The sequence below is a fragment of the Oncorhynchus nerka genome, linkage group LG10, assembly GCF_034236695.1.
Source record: "Oncorhynchus nerka isolate Pitt River linkage group LG10, Oner_Uvic_2.0, whole genome shotgun sequence".
In the NCBI taxonomy this organism is placed as follows: Eukaryota; Metazoa; Chordata; class Actinopteri; order Salmoniformes; family Salmonidae; genus Oncorhynchus; species Oncorhynchus nerka.
Window position 1 is genome coordinate 28,508,566 of NC_088405.1, and position 14,643 is coordinate 28,523,208.

At 42.2% G+C, this 14,643-nt stretch overlaps 1 protein-coding gene across 2 annotated transcripts in view; it reads left to right on the forward strand.

Moving 5' to 3' along the window:
- The window catches only part of LOC115135103 (cGMP-dependent protein kinase 1-like), a 137,468-nt gene that overhangs the window by 112,140 nt on the left and 10,685 nt on the right, over positions 1-14,643 (forward strand). For both annotated transcript variants that reach the window (XM_029669386.2, XM_029669385.2), the window contains exons 8-9: positions 9,570-9,635; positions 12,459-12,533. In XM_029669386.2, coding sequence (XP_029525246.1) covers positions 9,570-9,635; positions 12,459-12,533 — 141 coding nt within the window. The remainder of the gene's footprint in view (positions 1-9,569; positions 9,636-12,458; positions 12,534-14,643) is intronic.

Consider the following 14,643-nt stretch of genomic DNA (forward strand, 5'->3'; position numbering starts at 1 on the left):
TCAGCCAATCATGGCTAGCGGGAAGGTTGCTAACTTTTTCTGTGGCTAAACCAACTAGGCTCATAATTTATCAATTTTATTTGTATTTGCAGATGGCATACAAGTTTGTTATAAAGGCACATGAAAGTTCATATGTTCGAGAAGGCATTTCTGATAAAAAACGCATTTAAAAAAGTTTATGTTCAAACAGCTCTCCTGTGAAGTAGTGACACGCGACATACGCCTAGTTTCCTTAACTTAACCTCTACTACTCCTCTAGATGATGCATCATGGATGAATAAAACGTTGTAAAAAAAACTGATTGGAATTTTTACAGGAACTTGAAAAAATGTTACGTAATGAGATGTCCACAGACACTGTTCGTACATAATAAATATTATCAACTAGTATACCATTTTTTATGATTTATGGACAAACTACAACAACATATTTTGTGTTATATTAAAATAACTAAAATTGTATGAAATGACCCGAGAACATAATCCGGACGCATTGCAGTAATGGGAATTTGGGGTGAAAATATACAAAATTCAGACAAAAGTGTAAAATGTATTTAAAATAACACACTTAGAACTAGACATCTTAGTCCTCAGAATTCATTTTTGCAGATGGATCATGGTTTTGAAACTCAATTTGCTACAGACATGTTTAAAACGGGTTTCATGAGAATCACCTGGTTAGTCTTCAGTGCGTTTCAGCCTTGGATGGGTTTGATAATATCAAAAGAGGAACCAAACGTTCCATAGATCCCCCCTTACACACACACACACACACACACACACACACACACACACACACACACACACACACACACACACACACACACACACACACACACACACACACACACACACACACACACACACACACAAACTGCATGTGACTAAAAAAGATGGGATGTAGCTAGCACCATCTTGTGGTGACTGAATGAGGAACAATCCCCATTGAGCTCTATTTACCTGTGTGAAGCAAAACAGTTACAATGCATATTGATGTATTGAGTAGAAGTAATGCAGACAACCAATTACTGTGGAAGCAATAATTCACTGAGAAATCTCTACCCGTTTGGAGTGAGAGATATATTTCAGTCTAGATCATCAGTTGCGTGTCATATTTCTCACACAAACAGTTATATAAGATCCTTGTCTGATATTAATACAGCATACATAAGGTGGTAATTATATGGCAAATGCAGTGTAGCAAATTGAGTACATTATGGTCTATTCCTTATCTGAAGCTAATGAACATAAGAGATGTAAGATGACATCATTAAAATGTGGGACATATGGGATAAGGGCTACTGCCGCTCTGCTGCCTTTGGAAGACGATATGTGAAACAGATATATAAGAAAGAAAGTGTCCCACATTTCAAAGTAATGAGTGAAACGTTCCTTTGTGAAATGAGAGTTTTGGAGTCATATTAATCCAGCTCTTCTGATGATCATGCTTATGATACCGTAGATTGGACTGACCCATTTGATTATAATAGGATTCATAGCTTTCCCAGGAGAGGAATCGGTACACATTTCTGTTTAAAATAATATGTCATAGCGACACTTTCAGAATAATATTTGATGGAGTTTAGAAAGTCTGTTTGCTGTAAATCACTCTTAAGATACAGGGAAAACCTTCTTCAAAATCCTGTTTCTTTTCCTTATCTCTTGTATTCTCCCTAAGGACATCTAAGAAGGCCATCTGTATGTATCCTCTGAGGGACGCAGTGCCCACTTATTATTGGAACCATTTACCAACAATTCTTTGTCTTTGGGGCATCTTGAGAAAAGCGGCCCGCACAACGTTTGCTTTGATGGTCAAGCATGCCTCCCAAATTGAAATTCAATGAATGCTTTTGACCAGGGGGCTTCAAGCTAGGTTTTTAATCAGAGGTTAATGGTGTGTGTCAATGCTTATGAAACTCAATATGTGTGTGATGAAGGACACGCTACATCTCAAGACTCTGACTTTGATCTTTTGTTACAATATTTGCAAATCACATTCTGTTCTCTTAGCAATGATACTGGAGTGTGTGTGTGTCTGCCTGCGCACGTGTTTTCACGCGTCTGCATGTTTACGTGCAACAGATTGTTCCACTCTCCTTTTAGGTTATAGTCTATCATGTACATAAATCTTGTCGGCAGTTCTTGGAACAGAGGTACCTCAAAACATAGTTGTTGTCCCCAATAGGCCAGCATAGTATCTGATGTCACATTCTTGTATGAACTCCCATTTGAGGTGTAGATCCATCAACAGTGCAGACGATGTGTGCTGTGTTTCGGGGGAGTGTGTGTGTTGTGCGTGTGCGTTCATGTGTGTGGGTTGATAGGACGCTCAGTAGAGGATGAGAGCTTATTTAAAGAGTGTGACATCGTTGACAGAGAGGGGAAACAATATGATTGGTGCTGGTCTCAGGTCCCACCTCAGCCTGTATTTTCATAACCCCTCCTTTGGGACACCAGATCACCATCCAATTACCAGTTTAATTCAAACGCTCGACTGGAAATGTACACCGCTGGCCGGGTCTCTGCCGTGCTGCTCTAAAGGACATTTCAGAGCTCTCTCTCTCTCTCTCTCTCTCTCTCTCTCTCTCTGTGTTTACAAGCAATTGTGAAGGTGTGTGGTGATCAGAGTAAATCAATTGTTTGCCAAGTTTAACAGACAGCAGAAATAGTTTCCAACTACTATTGTCAATATCAACAATATGACAGCCAAAAGCATTACCCCGTCAACCAAAGGAGAAGAGGAGAGCATGTGATGGAGACCCCCCTCTATTTCTTAAATGGGCAATCTGGAGTTTAAACAATAACAAAGCCACCCCCGCCACTGTTTCTGTAAAAAGCTGAGGGATGGTGCTGGATATCAAATTCATAGAAAAAGCTATGGATTCAAGGACTGACCATCATCCATGATATAAAAGTATAGTTGTAACCATGTTTTGAGGCTATACAGTGTTTGTTTACATTTACTTAGTTTACAAACAGTGGAGTAAAACAAGCTTATATTTTGGGTTCTGGTGGGGTACGGCAATTGAACTAAGCTCACAAGACATTTATAAAGTATATCCTTCAAGAATCATTGGGTATCACGTCATTAACTTAATGGATGTAGCAACTGCAGATTGCCCCTTTAACAGTGAATCTATCTATCCCACACACCGGCTGTATTGGGTTGTTGGTGTCTTAATGAAAGGAAATCACCATGGTGTGTAAATAATACAAAAACTGTACACCTTTTATGAGGCAAATTAGCGCAGCTAGCAGCTCAGTCTCTGTGTGTATGTGCCATTTAGAGGAAAGGACTCTGCTCATTATCTGAGATAGAAAGCAAAATATATTTTGTGTGAATCAAATCAAATTTGTCGCATGCGCCGAATATAATCTTAGCATGAAATGCTTACTTATAAGCCTTAACCAACAATGCAGTTCAAGAAATAGAGTTAATAAAAGATTTATTAAATTAAAGTTTAAAAAAAATTGAATCATTAACAAGGTAACACAAGAAATGTACATAACAATAACAAGGCTATATACAGGGGGTACCGGTACTGAGTCAATGTGCGGGGGTACAGGTTAATCAAGGTAATTTGTAAAGTGACTATGCATAGAAAATAAACCGCGAGTAGCAGCCGGGTGAGGGGGGCTGGGGGGTGTTCAATGTAAATAGTCCGGGTGACCATTTGAACTGTGTAGTTGTTCAGCAGTCTTTTTTTCTTGGGGGTAGAAGAGTGTTTCGGTCCTAGACTTGGCGCTCTGGTACCGCTTGCCATGCGGTAGCAGAGAGAACAGTCAATGACTTGGGCGACTGCAGTCATTGACAATTTTTTGGGGCCTTTCTCTGACACTGCCAAGTAAACTCAGAAAAAAAAGAAATGTCCTCTCACTGTCAACTGCCTTTATTTTCAGCAAACAAGATTCAACAACTGAGACATAAGCTGAAGTTCCACAGACATGTGACTAACAGAAATGGAATAAGGTGTCCCTGAACAAAGAGGGGGTCAAAATCAAAAGTAACAGTCAGTATCTAGTGTGGCCACCAGCTGCATTAAGTACTGCAGTGCATCTCCTCCTCATGGACTGCACCAGATTTGCCAGTTCTTGCTGTGAGATGTTACCCCACTCTTCCACCAAGGCACCTGCAAAGTTCCCGGACATTTCTGGGGGGAATGGCCCTAGCCCTCACCCTCTGATCCAACAGGTCCCAGATGTGCTCAATGGGATTGAGATCCGGGCTCTTCGCTGGCAATGGCAGAACGCTGACATTCCTGTATTGTAGGAAATCATGCACAGAATGAGCAGTATGGCTGGTGGCATTGTCATGCTGGAGGGTCATGTCAGGATGAGCCTGCAGGAATTGTACCAAATGAGGGAGGAGGATGTCTTCCCTATAACGCACCGCGTTGAGATTGCATGCAATGACAACAAGCTCAGTCCGATGATGCTATGACACACCGCCCCAGACCTTGACGGACCCTCGACCTCCAAATCGATCCCGCTCCAGAGTACAGGCCTCGGAGTAACGCTCATTCCTAAACGCGAATCTGACTATCACCCCTGGTGAGACAATATTTATTTCCTGGGGTGGCAGGTAGCCTAGTGATTAGAGTGCTAACCGAAAGATTGGAAGATTGAATCCCCGAGCTGACAAGGTAAACATCTGTCGTTCTGCCCCTGAACAAGGCAGTTAATCCACGGTTTCTAGGCCATCATTGAAAATAAGAATTTGTTCTTAACTGACCTGCCTAGATAAATAAAGGTAAAAAATATATATATATATAAACTGTGACTCGTCAGTGAAGAGCACTTTTTGCTTGTCCTGTCCTGGCGGTGGGTTTGTGCCCATAGGCAACGTTGTTACCAGTGATGTCTGGTGAGGACCTACCTTACAACAGGCCTACAAGCCCTCAGTCCAACCTCTCTCAGCCTATTGCGGACAGTCTGAGCACTGATGGAGGGATTGTGCGTTCCTGGTGTAACTCGGGTAGTTGTTGTTGCCATCCTGTACCTGTCCTGCAGGTGTGGTGTTTGGATGTACCGATCCTGTGCAGGTGTTGTTACATGTGGTCTGCTACTGCGAGGATGATCAGCTGTCCGTTCTCTCTCCCTGTAGCGCTGTCTTAGGCGTCTCACAGTAGAGACATTGCAATTTATTGCCCTGGCCACATCTCCAGTCCTCATGCCTCCTTGCAGCATGCCTACGGCACATTCACACAGATGAGCAGGGACCCTGGGCATCTTTCTTTTGGTGTCTTCCAGAGTCAGTAGAAAGTCCTCTTTAGTGTCCTAAGATTTTTTTGTAACTGTGACCTTAATTGCCTACCTCTGTAAGCTGTTAGTGTCTTAACAACCATTCCACAGGTGCATGTCCATTAATTGTTTATGGTTAATCATGGGAAACAGTGTTTAAACCCTTTACAATGAAGAACTGTGAAGTTATTTGGATTTTTATAATTATCTTTGCAAGACAGGGTCATAAAAAAGGGACGTTTCTTTTTTTCTGAGTTTATATTGGTCCTGGATGTCAGGAATCTTGGCTCCAATGATGTACTGTGCGGTACGCACTACCCTCTAGCGCCTTCCGGTCAGATGCTGAGCAGTTGCCATATCAGGCGATAATGCAACCGGTGTTGCAGGTGTAGAACTTTTTGAGGATCTGGGGACCCATGCCAAATCTTTTCAGTCTCCTGAGGGGGGAAAGGTGTTGTCGTGCCCTCTTCACAACTGTCTTGGTGTGTTTGGACCTTGATACTTTGTTGGTGATGTGGACACCAAGGAACTTGAAACTCTCGACGCTCACCAATTCAGTCCCTTCGATGAGAATGGGGGCCTGTTCGGCCCTCCTTTTCCTATAGTTCACTATCAGCTCCTTTGTCTTGCTCACATTGAGAGAGAGGTGTTGTCCTGGTTGTTGGCTGGTTTTCCCTTTGTAATCCGTAATAGTTTTCAAGCCCTGCCACATCCGACGAGCGTCAGAGCCGGTATAGTAGGATTCAATATTTGTATTGACACTTTGTCTGTTTGTTGTGTCTCGCTCCTTGAAAACAGAAGCTCTAGCCTTTAGCTCAGTGCGGATGTTGCCTGTAATCCATGGCTTCTGATTGGGATATGTACGTACGCTCACTGTTGGGACGACGTCGTTGATGCACTTAGTGAAGAAGCAGGTGACTGAGGTGGTATACTCCTCAATGCCATTGGATGAATCCCCAAACATATTCCAGTCTGTGCTAGCAAAACAGTCTTGTAACGTAGCATCTGTGTCATCTGACCACTTCTGTATTGAGCGAGTCACTGGTACTTCTTGCTTTAGTTTTTGCTTGTAAGCACGAATCAGGAGGATAGGATCATTATCAGATTTGTCAAATGGAGGGCAAGGGAGAGTGTTGTATGTGTCTCTGTTTGTGGAGAAAAGGTGGTCTAGTGTTTTTTTCCTCTGGTTGCACATGTGACATACTGGTAGAAATGAGGTCAAACGAATTTAAGTTTTCCTGCATTAAAGTCCCCGGCTACGCTGCTTCTGGATGAGCATTTTCTTGTTTGCTTATGGCCTTATATAGCTTGTTGAGTGCGGTCTTAGTCCCAGCGTGGGTTTGTGGTGGTAAATAGACGGCTACGAATAATATAGATGTGAACTCTCTTGGTAGATAGTGTGGGCTACAGCTTATCATGAGGTTCTCTACTTCAGACGAGCAATACCACGAGACTTCTTTAATATTAGACATCGCACACCAGCAGTTATTGACAAATAGACACGCACCCCCGCCCCTCGTCTTACCAGACGTAGCTGCTTTGTCTTGCCAAAAAACAAATAGACACACACCCCCGCCCCTCGTCTTACCAGACGTAGCTGCTTTGTCTTGCCAAAAAACAGAGCAGCCAGTCAGCTCTATATAGTCTGTCATTGTTCAGCCAAGTCTCTGTGAAACATATTATTCCAGTTTTTAATATCCCGTTGGTAGGATATTCTGAAATGTAGATCATCCAGTCTGTTTTCGAATGACTTTGGGAAATAATACCAAGGGTGGTGATGGTTTACTCACTCGCCAACGAATTCTCACAAGGCACCCAGGCCTCCGTCCCCTGTGTTTTCTTCACACAAATGATGGGGATGAGGGCCTGGTCTCGGGAGGCAGTAAGTCCTTCGCATTGGACTCATTAAAGAAAAATCTTTGTCCAGTTCGAGGTGAGAAATCGCTGTTCTGATGTTCAGAAACTTTTTTCGGTCATAAGAGACAGTAGCAGCAACATTACGTCCAAAATGAGTTACAAACAATGCGAAAAAACAAACAAAATAGCAAAGTTGGTTAGGAGCCCGTAAAACGGCAGCCATCCCCTCCGGTGCATCTATGTGTGTGTGCGTGCGAACGTACGTGTGTGTTGGGGGTTTCTTTGTTCCAACATGGAAAAAGCAATGTACCCTGTTCTCTTGAGAGGCAGGTATATCTGCCAAAACACTGTTGACAACAGCACAATGGCAGAGAGGCTACATTTGGCTTCTCTATCTCTCTCTCTTTCTCTCTCTCTCTCTCTCTCTCTCTCTCTCTCTCTCTCTGTGTGTGTCTCTGTGTGTGTGTTTACAAGCAATTGTGAAGGTGTGCAGTGATCAGAGTAAATCAATTGTTTGCAGAGGTTAACAGACAGCAGAAATAGTATTGTCAATATCAACAAAAATGTTACCCCAGCAACAAGAGGAGAGCAGGTGATGGAAATCCCCCTCTAATATGAAACCCTGGAGGTCCCTTAAAATGGGCAATCCGGAGTTGAAACAATAACAAACACTCCCCTGCCACTGTTTATGTAATAATCTGAGGGATGGGACTGGATATCAAATTCATAGACAGAGCTATGGATGCAAGGACTGACCGTCATCCATGATATAAAAGTATAGTTGTCACCATGTTTTGAGGCTATACAGTGTTTGTTGACATTCATTTTGTTTACAAATAGTGGAGTTAAACAGGATTATATTTTTGGTTCTGATGGGGTTCAACAGTTTAACTAAGCTCACGAGGCATTTATAAATGATATCTTTCAAGAATATATGGTATCACGTCATTAACTTAAGTCCAAAAATGGATGTAGCAACTGCAGATTGCCCCTTTAACAGTGAATAGCTAGCAGCTCAGTCTCTTTGTGGGCTCTGCTCATTATCTGAGAAAGAAAGCTAAATATATTTTGTCTGTGTGTGTGTGTGTAAATGTGTGCATGCGTATGTGTTTTGGGGGTTTCTTTCTTCCGACATGGAAAAAGCAATGTACCCTGTCCTCTTGAGAGGCAGGTGTATCTGCCAAAACACTGTTGACATCAGTAGCACAATGGCAGAGAGGCTACATTTGGCACATAGTCCCAATTCACACCCAGCAGGTGTACAAGGATGACCCACTCAGGGACTGGATTTAGTTCAATTAATACCCCCTTCAGCCTCCCTCCCTCCACATGCCCTGTGCATGCCCATGTGAGAAAAAACCCTCTCTCTTTCCTCTTTAGCCCATCTTTACCACAACACTCCTTAATGGTTGCCTCCTCTCCTCTCTTTTCCACTGTTGAAACCCTTGTCGTTTCCGTCAGCTGTGACCTTTTGAGATAGGGAGTGTGTGTTTGCGTGTGTGTGTTTGGAAAATGGGTAGTGGTGGTGGTGGGGGGGGGGTGTATGAGGAGGCTAGATGGCATGAGAAGGGCTTGTCACCTCGGTCCATGTGAAATAGGTTGCGTAGCAGCTTCAACATATGGGTCATTCCTCCCCTACTTAGACACGAGAGTGTGACTTGACTCACATGTCAACAGCTCTAATGCTGATACACTTTCTCACCGACCGGGAGTAAAGCTTGATTCCGTACTTGTTCAGTACTGTATTTAGTACAGTATTTAGTACAGTATTTAGTGTATGCTCATCTTTTGCCAACAGAGTTTTCCTGTTATGAATTTGGATGAAGTGGAATACTGTATGGACTCCTCCAGCTGCCGCATTAAGTGTTAGGTTTCAGTGTGTCTTAGAGTGGTCTTCACTTGACCCTGAGATATGTTAAAGTGTGTGTAGACAGCTTGCATGGACTCGCCTTCCCAGCTGTAAGTGTAGATTTGAGTGTTCTCAGTGATACGGTAGTGTGTGTGTGTGTGTGTGTGTGTGTGTGTGTGTGTGTGTGTGTGTGTGTGTGTGTGTGTGTGGACTGGTCGTGCTAGTTAGACTGGAGGGGCCATGGAGTCCTGGGACAACTCAGACTCTGAGAGCGACTGGGGAGACGAGTCCTCGGAAGAAGAGGATATCGATGATGTCACTAACAATACAGAGTGAAGCTGGTTTTACTTTTGTTACTGTTTACTGTCACTAATGTCCATGTATTTGTCAACACAAAGCTTGATAATCCTATGATGACATTTTTCCATGGCAAGTCTGTGTTTCCTAACGTATCAAAAGCAGTGTTGGAATGATTTATCAAAATGTGGAACACAATGTTTTTATTGTGTAATAACTATTTTTCCATGTCATTTTAAACACATACCTGGTCGTTAATGTTTCATAAAAAAAGGTGCTGCTGTATTCTATGTGTTACTAATGACCGTATGTGTGTTCTGTTGCAGGGAGGACATCAGGACAGCAAACGTCATCGCTGCAGAGGCCGTTACATGTCTGGTCATCGACAGAGAGTGAGTGTTCAAAACCTCAGTACCTTCTCTTGTATTCTGAAATGGTTTTAATCATTTGGTCTAGAATCTTATATAACATAAGCTTTTATCCAAAGCAACTTTTTTTTGTACAAATGGCCCTGGGAATTGAACCCATAAACCTGATGTTGCAAGCATCATGCTCTACCAACTGAGCCATACAGGACACTCATTGTGTCACTGCTAACATCAGTATATCAGTCAGCTGTAATGTAAGAGCAGGGTTGGGTGGTATCAGGTTAGCCCCTGTTATGGAGCAGGCCTCTCATGGGCAATCCTTAGTGAGTGAGTCATCTGAATGAGATGATTATTATGGTCTGTCACTCTGTCACACAGACCGCTAATGCTCTCTCACCTCACATAGCCAGCTTGCCATATGCGTCAACAAGAATGGGTTGGGTTTGGGGCCAGGATGAGAGAGAGGTTAGCGGTGGCAGGGGGGAAGAGAGAGGGAGGGAAAGAGAGCGATAATGAGAATTAGGGGATAATGGTGAGAGGGAAACTCCAGCAGAGATACAGTTGAAGTCAGAAGTTTTACATACACATTACATACACATTGAAACTCAGTTTTTCACAATTCATGACATTTAATCCTAATAAAAATTCCCTGTCTTAGATCAGTTAGGATCACCACTTTATTTTAAGAATGTGAAATGTCAGAATAATAGTAGAGATAATTGTTTTTTTCAGCTTTTATTTCTTTCATTACATTCCAAGTGGGTCAGAAATGTACATACACTTAATTAGTTTTTGGTAGCATTGCCTTTAAATTAAATTGTTTAACTTGTGTCAAACGTTTCGGGTAGCCTTCCACAAGCTTCCCACAATAAGTTGCGTGAATTTTGGCCCATTCCTCCTGACAGAGCTGGTGTAACTGAGTCAGGTTTGTAGGCCTCCTTGCTTTCACACACTTTTTCAGTTCTGCCCACAAATATTCTATAGGATTGAGGTCAGGGCTTTGTGATGGCCACTCCAATACCTTGAATTTGTTGTCCTTGAGCCATTTTGCAACAAGTTTGGAAGTATTATTGGGGTCATTGTCCATTTGGAAGACCCATTTGTGACCAAGCTTTAACTTCCTGACTGATGTCTTGAGATGTTGCTTCAATATATCCACGTAATTTTCCTACCTCATGATGCCATCTATTTTGTGAAGTGCACCAGTCCCTCCTGCAGCAAAGCACCCCCACAACATTATGTTGCCACCCCCATGCTTCACGGTTGGGATGGGGTCCTTCGGCCTGCAAGCCTCCCCCTTTTTCCTCCAAATGTAACGATGGTCATTATGGCCAAACAGTTCTATTTTTGTTTCATCAGACCAGAGCACATTTCTCCAAAAAGTACAATCTCTGTCCCCATGTGCAGTTGCAAACCGTAGTCTGGATTTTTTATGGCAGTTTTGGAGCAGTGGCTTCTTTCTTGCTGAGCAGCCTTTCAGGTTATTTCAATATAGGACTCGTTTTACTGTGGATATAGATACTTTTGTACCTGTTTAATCCAGCATCTTCATAATGTCCTTTGCTGTTGTGGGATTGATTTGCACTTTTTGCACCAAAGTACATTCATCTCTCGGAGACAGAACGCATCCTTCCTGAGCGGTATGGCGGCTGCATGGTCCCATGGGGGTTATACTTGCATACTATTGTTTGTACATATTAACGTTGTACCTTAAGGCATCTGGAAATTGGTCCCAAGGATGAACCAGACTTGTGGAGGTCTACAATTTTAGGTCTTAGCTGATTTCTTTTGATTTTCCCATATCAAGCATAGAGGCACTGAGTTAGGTGGGCCTTGAAATACATCCACAGGTACACCTCCAATTGACTGAAATTATGTCAATTAGCCTATCAGAAGCTTCTAAAGCCATGACATAATTTTCTGGAATTTTCCAAGCTGTTTAAAGACACAGTCAACTTAGTGTACAGTATGTAGTAAACATCTGACCCACTGGAATTGTGATACGGTGAATTATAAGTGAAATAATCTGTCTGTAAACAATTGTTGGAAAAATAAGTTTTAATGGCTCCAAGTGTATTTAAACTTCTGACTTCAACTGTGTGTGTGTGTGTGTGTGTGTGTGTGTGTGTGTGTGTGTGTGTGTGTGTGTGTGTGTGTGTGTGTGTGTGTGTGTGTGTGTGTGTGTGTGTGCTTGCGCATGTGTTTGCATGTCACAATGTAAGTATTTTGGCATGAGGATTTAGCCTTGACAGCCAGGGTTGTAAGCTGGTATTTCAGTTGTAAATATATCAATTGAAATGTACATTTATCATTATTATCCTTCATTTTCATGTTCATCAATATTTGCTTAAGGATTTATGGGTCTAGGGCTCAAGCACATCCAAACAGAGATGATATGTGTGGGGAATCTGGGTATTATAAATTGAGACCAAGTGGTTTCCACTTTAAACAAACAACAATCTTACAAAGGTTTATTTAACATTCATAAAGTTTTCATAGGTACTATAAAGATGCAATACACAGCTGCACTAGATTAGTCATATGGAGAATAAGTGGCTAGGGGTACATGGAGACCCGCTTATTAAGTATGTCATGTCAATTACAATTATCAAGGGGCTGGAGCAGTTACACCACAGTTAATGAAACACAACGCCAATTAGCAATCTTTTTGTCATTTAGACAACTGACGTGATTACTTGAAGACAACAATAATTATATATCAAGATACTACAGTTTATTGAATGTCATTTCAGGAGGAGGAGGGTGACATCAATGCAATGGATCAATGTCTTGAACTCCTATAAAAAGTGATGTTTCACAAACACTCTTTCACTTCCTGTGTTGCAGCTCCTTCAAGCACCTGATTGGAGGGTTGGAGGAGGTGTCCAGTAAAGGCTGTGAGGATGCTGAGGCCAAGGCTAGGTAAGTCCCCTGTCTTTCTTTCACTGTCTACTCATTAATCATTCTATCAACCGGCTTTGCTTGGCTTTGTGGTTTGGTCAACCTTCGGTCTGTTACATAACACAATTCTCTGGTGACAGACATGGAAGTGAAGGTCGTAACCTCTACCACAGCCCTTGGAGGAACCAATATGTTATCTGTGACCATGCGAACAGGAGCATAGCACCAGACACTGGACACCCTGGCACAGGGGCACCTTGGTGCTGTGGCGTGTTCTTGTTGGCATAAAGAGATGCCATTTCAATGCAGAGTAATGTTGTGAGACAAGGTGAGGAGAAACCAGAACTGTGGTTGAAACACAGGACAGACTGACCACAAAGCTGTGAGTAAAGTGATACACTGGGGTCAGCTTGTCACCAGCCAAAACACTCGGAGAGAGTTGACAGTGGTATATCTAGTGTTATATTATTGTATATCCCTATTCTACATACCCTCTGTGGTAATATAATGTATCCTTTAGCAGATGCTTTTATCCAAGGTGACATACAGTCATGCGTGGAGACATTTGCTTATGGGTGACCTCAGAGGGAATCAAACCCACAACACTTGGCATTGATAGTTCCATGCTCTACAGACTGAGCCACACAAGACCAAATAAATGCAACTCTAATTCCTCTGTCTGTCAAATCAAAAATATGTGCCTTTGTCACCCTGATTAAAATGACTTTTTCACCATCCCGCTAATGTCTGTTGTATTCCCGGAGTTTCCTTTCCTGTTCGTTACTTCCTGGGAGCCGGTCGCCAGGAGAGATTGAGGAGCCCGAATCAGTCCGCCACTGAGATGGAACCTGTCTAATTGGCCACAGCTGGCTGGGCGCCACACGGCAACCGCATCTTGACTACAGCTTCTCGCTATTAGGGAGAGTTGCCTTTTCCTCAACACTACACTTTTTGTTTATCATTTGATTATTTCCTCAATGCAGTAAGGGTGGTAGTTCTCCCTTTGACATAAAGGAATATCCTAACCACAAAGTTTGTGGAACATTTGTATTCATTTCTGTCACTTAAGCAGGTGTTTCTATCCAGAGTTTAGTAACAAAGGCAAAACCTACAACTTAGTTTTGAGTGTGTGTTTGAGCTTGGACACACCGTGTATAGAAAGGGTCTGGTCTGTTCCAGGCTCCAGTCCCTGATGTGATGAAAATGGAGGTACTGGCAGCTGTGTCCCATCAGAAGATCTCATGGGGGACTTTGGGAAGCACTCTCCCTCTCTCTTCAGCAAGCATTGGAGCAATAGATGGGGGCTTGGAGGGGGTATTAGAGGCTAGAGTGTTTGATACATTATATACACTCATATACAGATACACACATGCAGGCAAACACTCATACAGCCAGGCACACACTCGTGCACGCACACACTCACAGACAAGAATGACATAATTATTTATGATCTTATCTGTCTACTGTTCGCTAATCTACTAATGTCAGAAATATAGTTGTTTTATTACACCGTAGGTAATTATTTTGGTAGTATTATGTTCTTTGTTGGAAGTCTGTATGATGTTTAAACATGTTATTATAAACAGTACATACAGTAATTCCATACCTGGCTGTGTGTACCTCGTATGGTACATTTGAAATGTCAGCCTCTCTCATACTGAAATTCTTATATTGGGGGGGCTACAGAAGATTATATTCTTTGTGTACAAAATATAAATAATATTTCACTGTTTTGCTTACATCCTGGAAAGAGATAAGAATGGAGAAAGTTACTGTGTGTTGGTCACTGTAGTGAGGCCCACGTCTCAGTAAGACAGTGAATAGAGTCTTTGTCATGGAACTCACAGTACAATCTTCTGCATTGTGTCCAGTATGATACATTGGTAATGTTTTCAACAATATTTCCATCCCTGGTTGTGCAGTTGGATTCAAGGTTGTTGTATACCAGTGGTGTAAAGTACTTAAGTAAAAATACTTGAAGGTACTACTTAAGTCGTTTTTTTGGGTATCTGTACTTTAATTTACTATTTATATTTTTGCCAACTTTTACTTTTACTTCACTACATTCCTAAAGAAAATAATGTACTTTTTACTCCATACATTTTCCCTGACACCCAAAAGTACTTGTTAC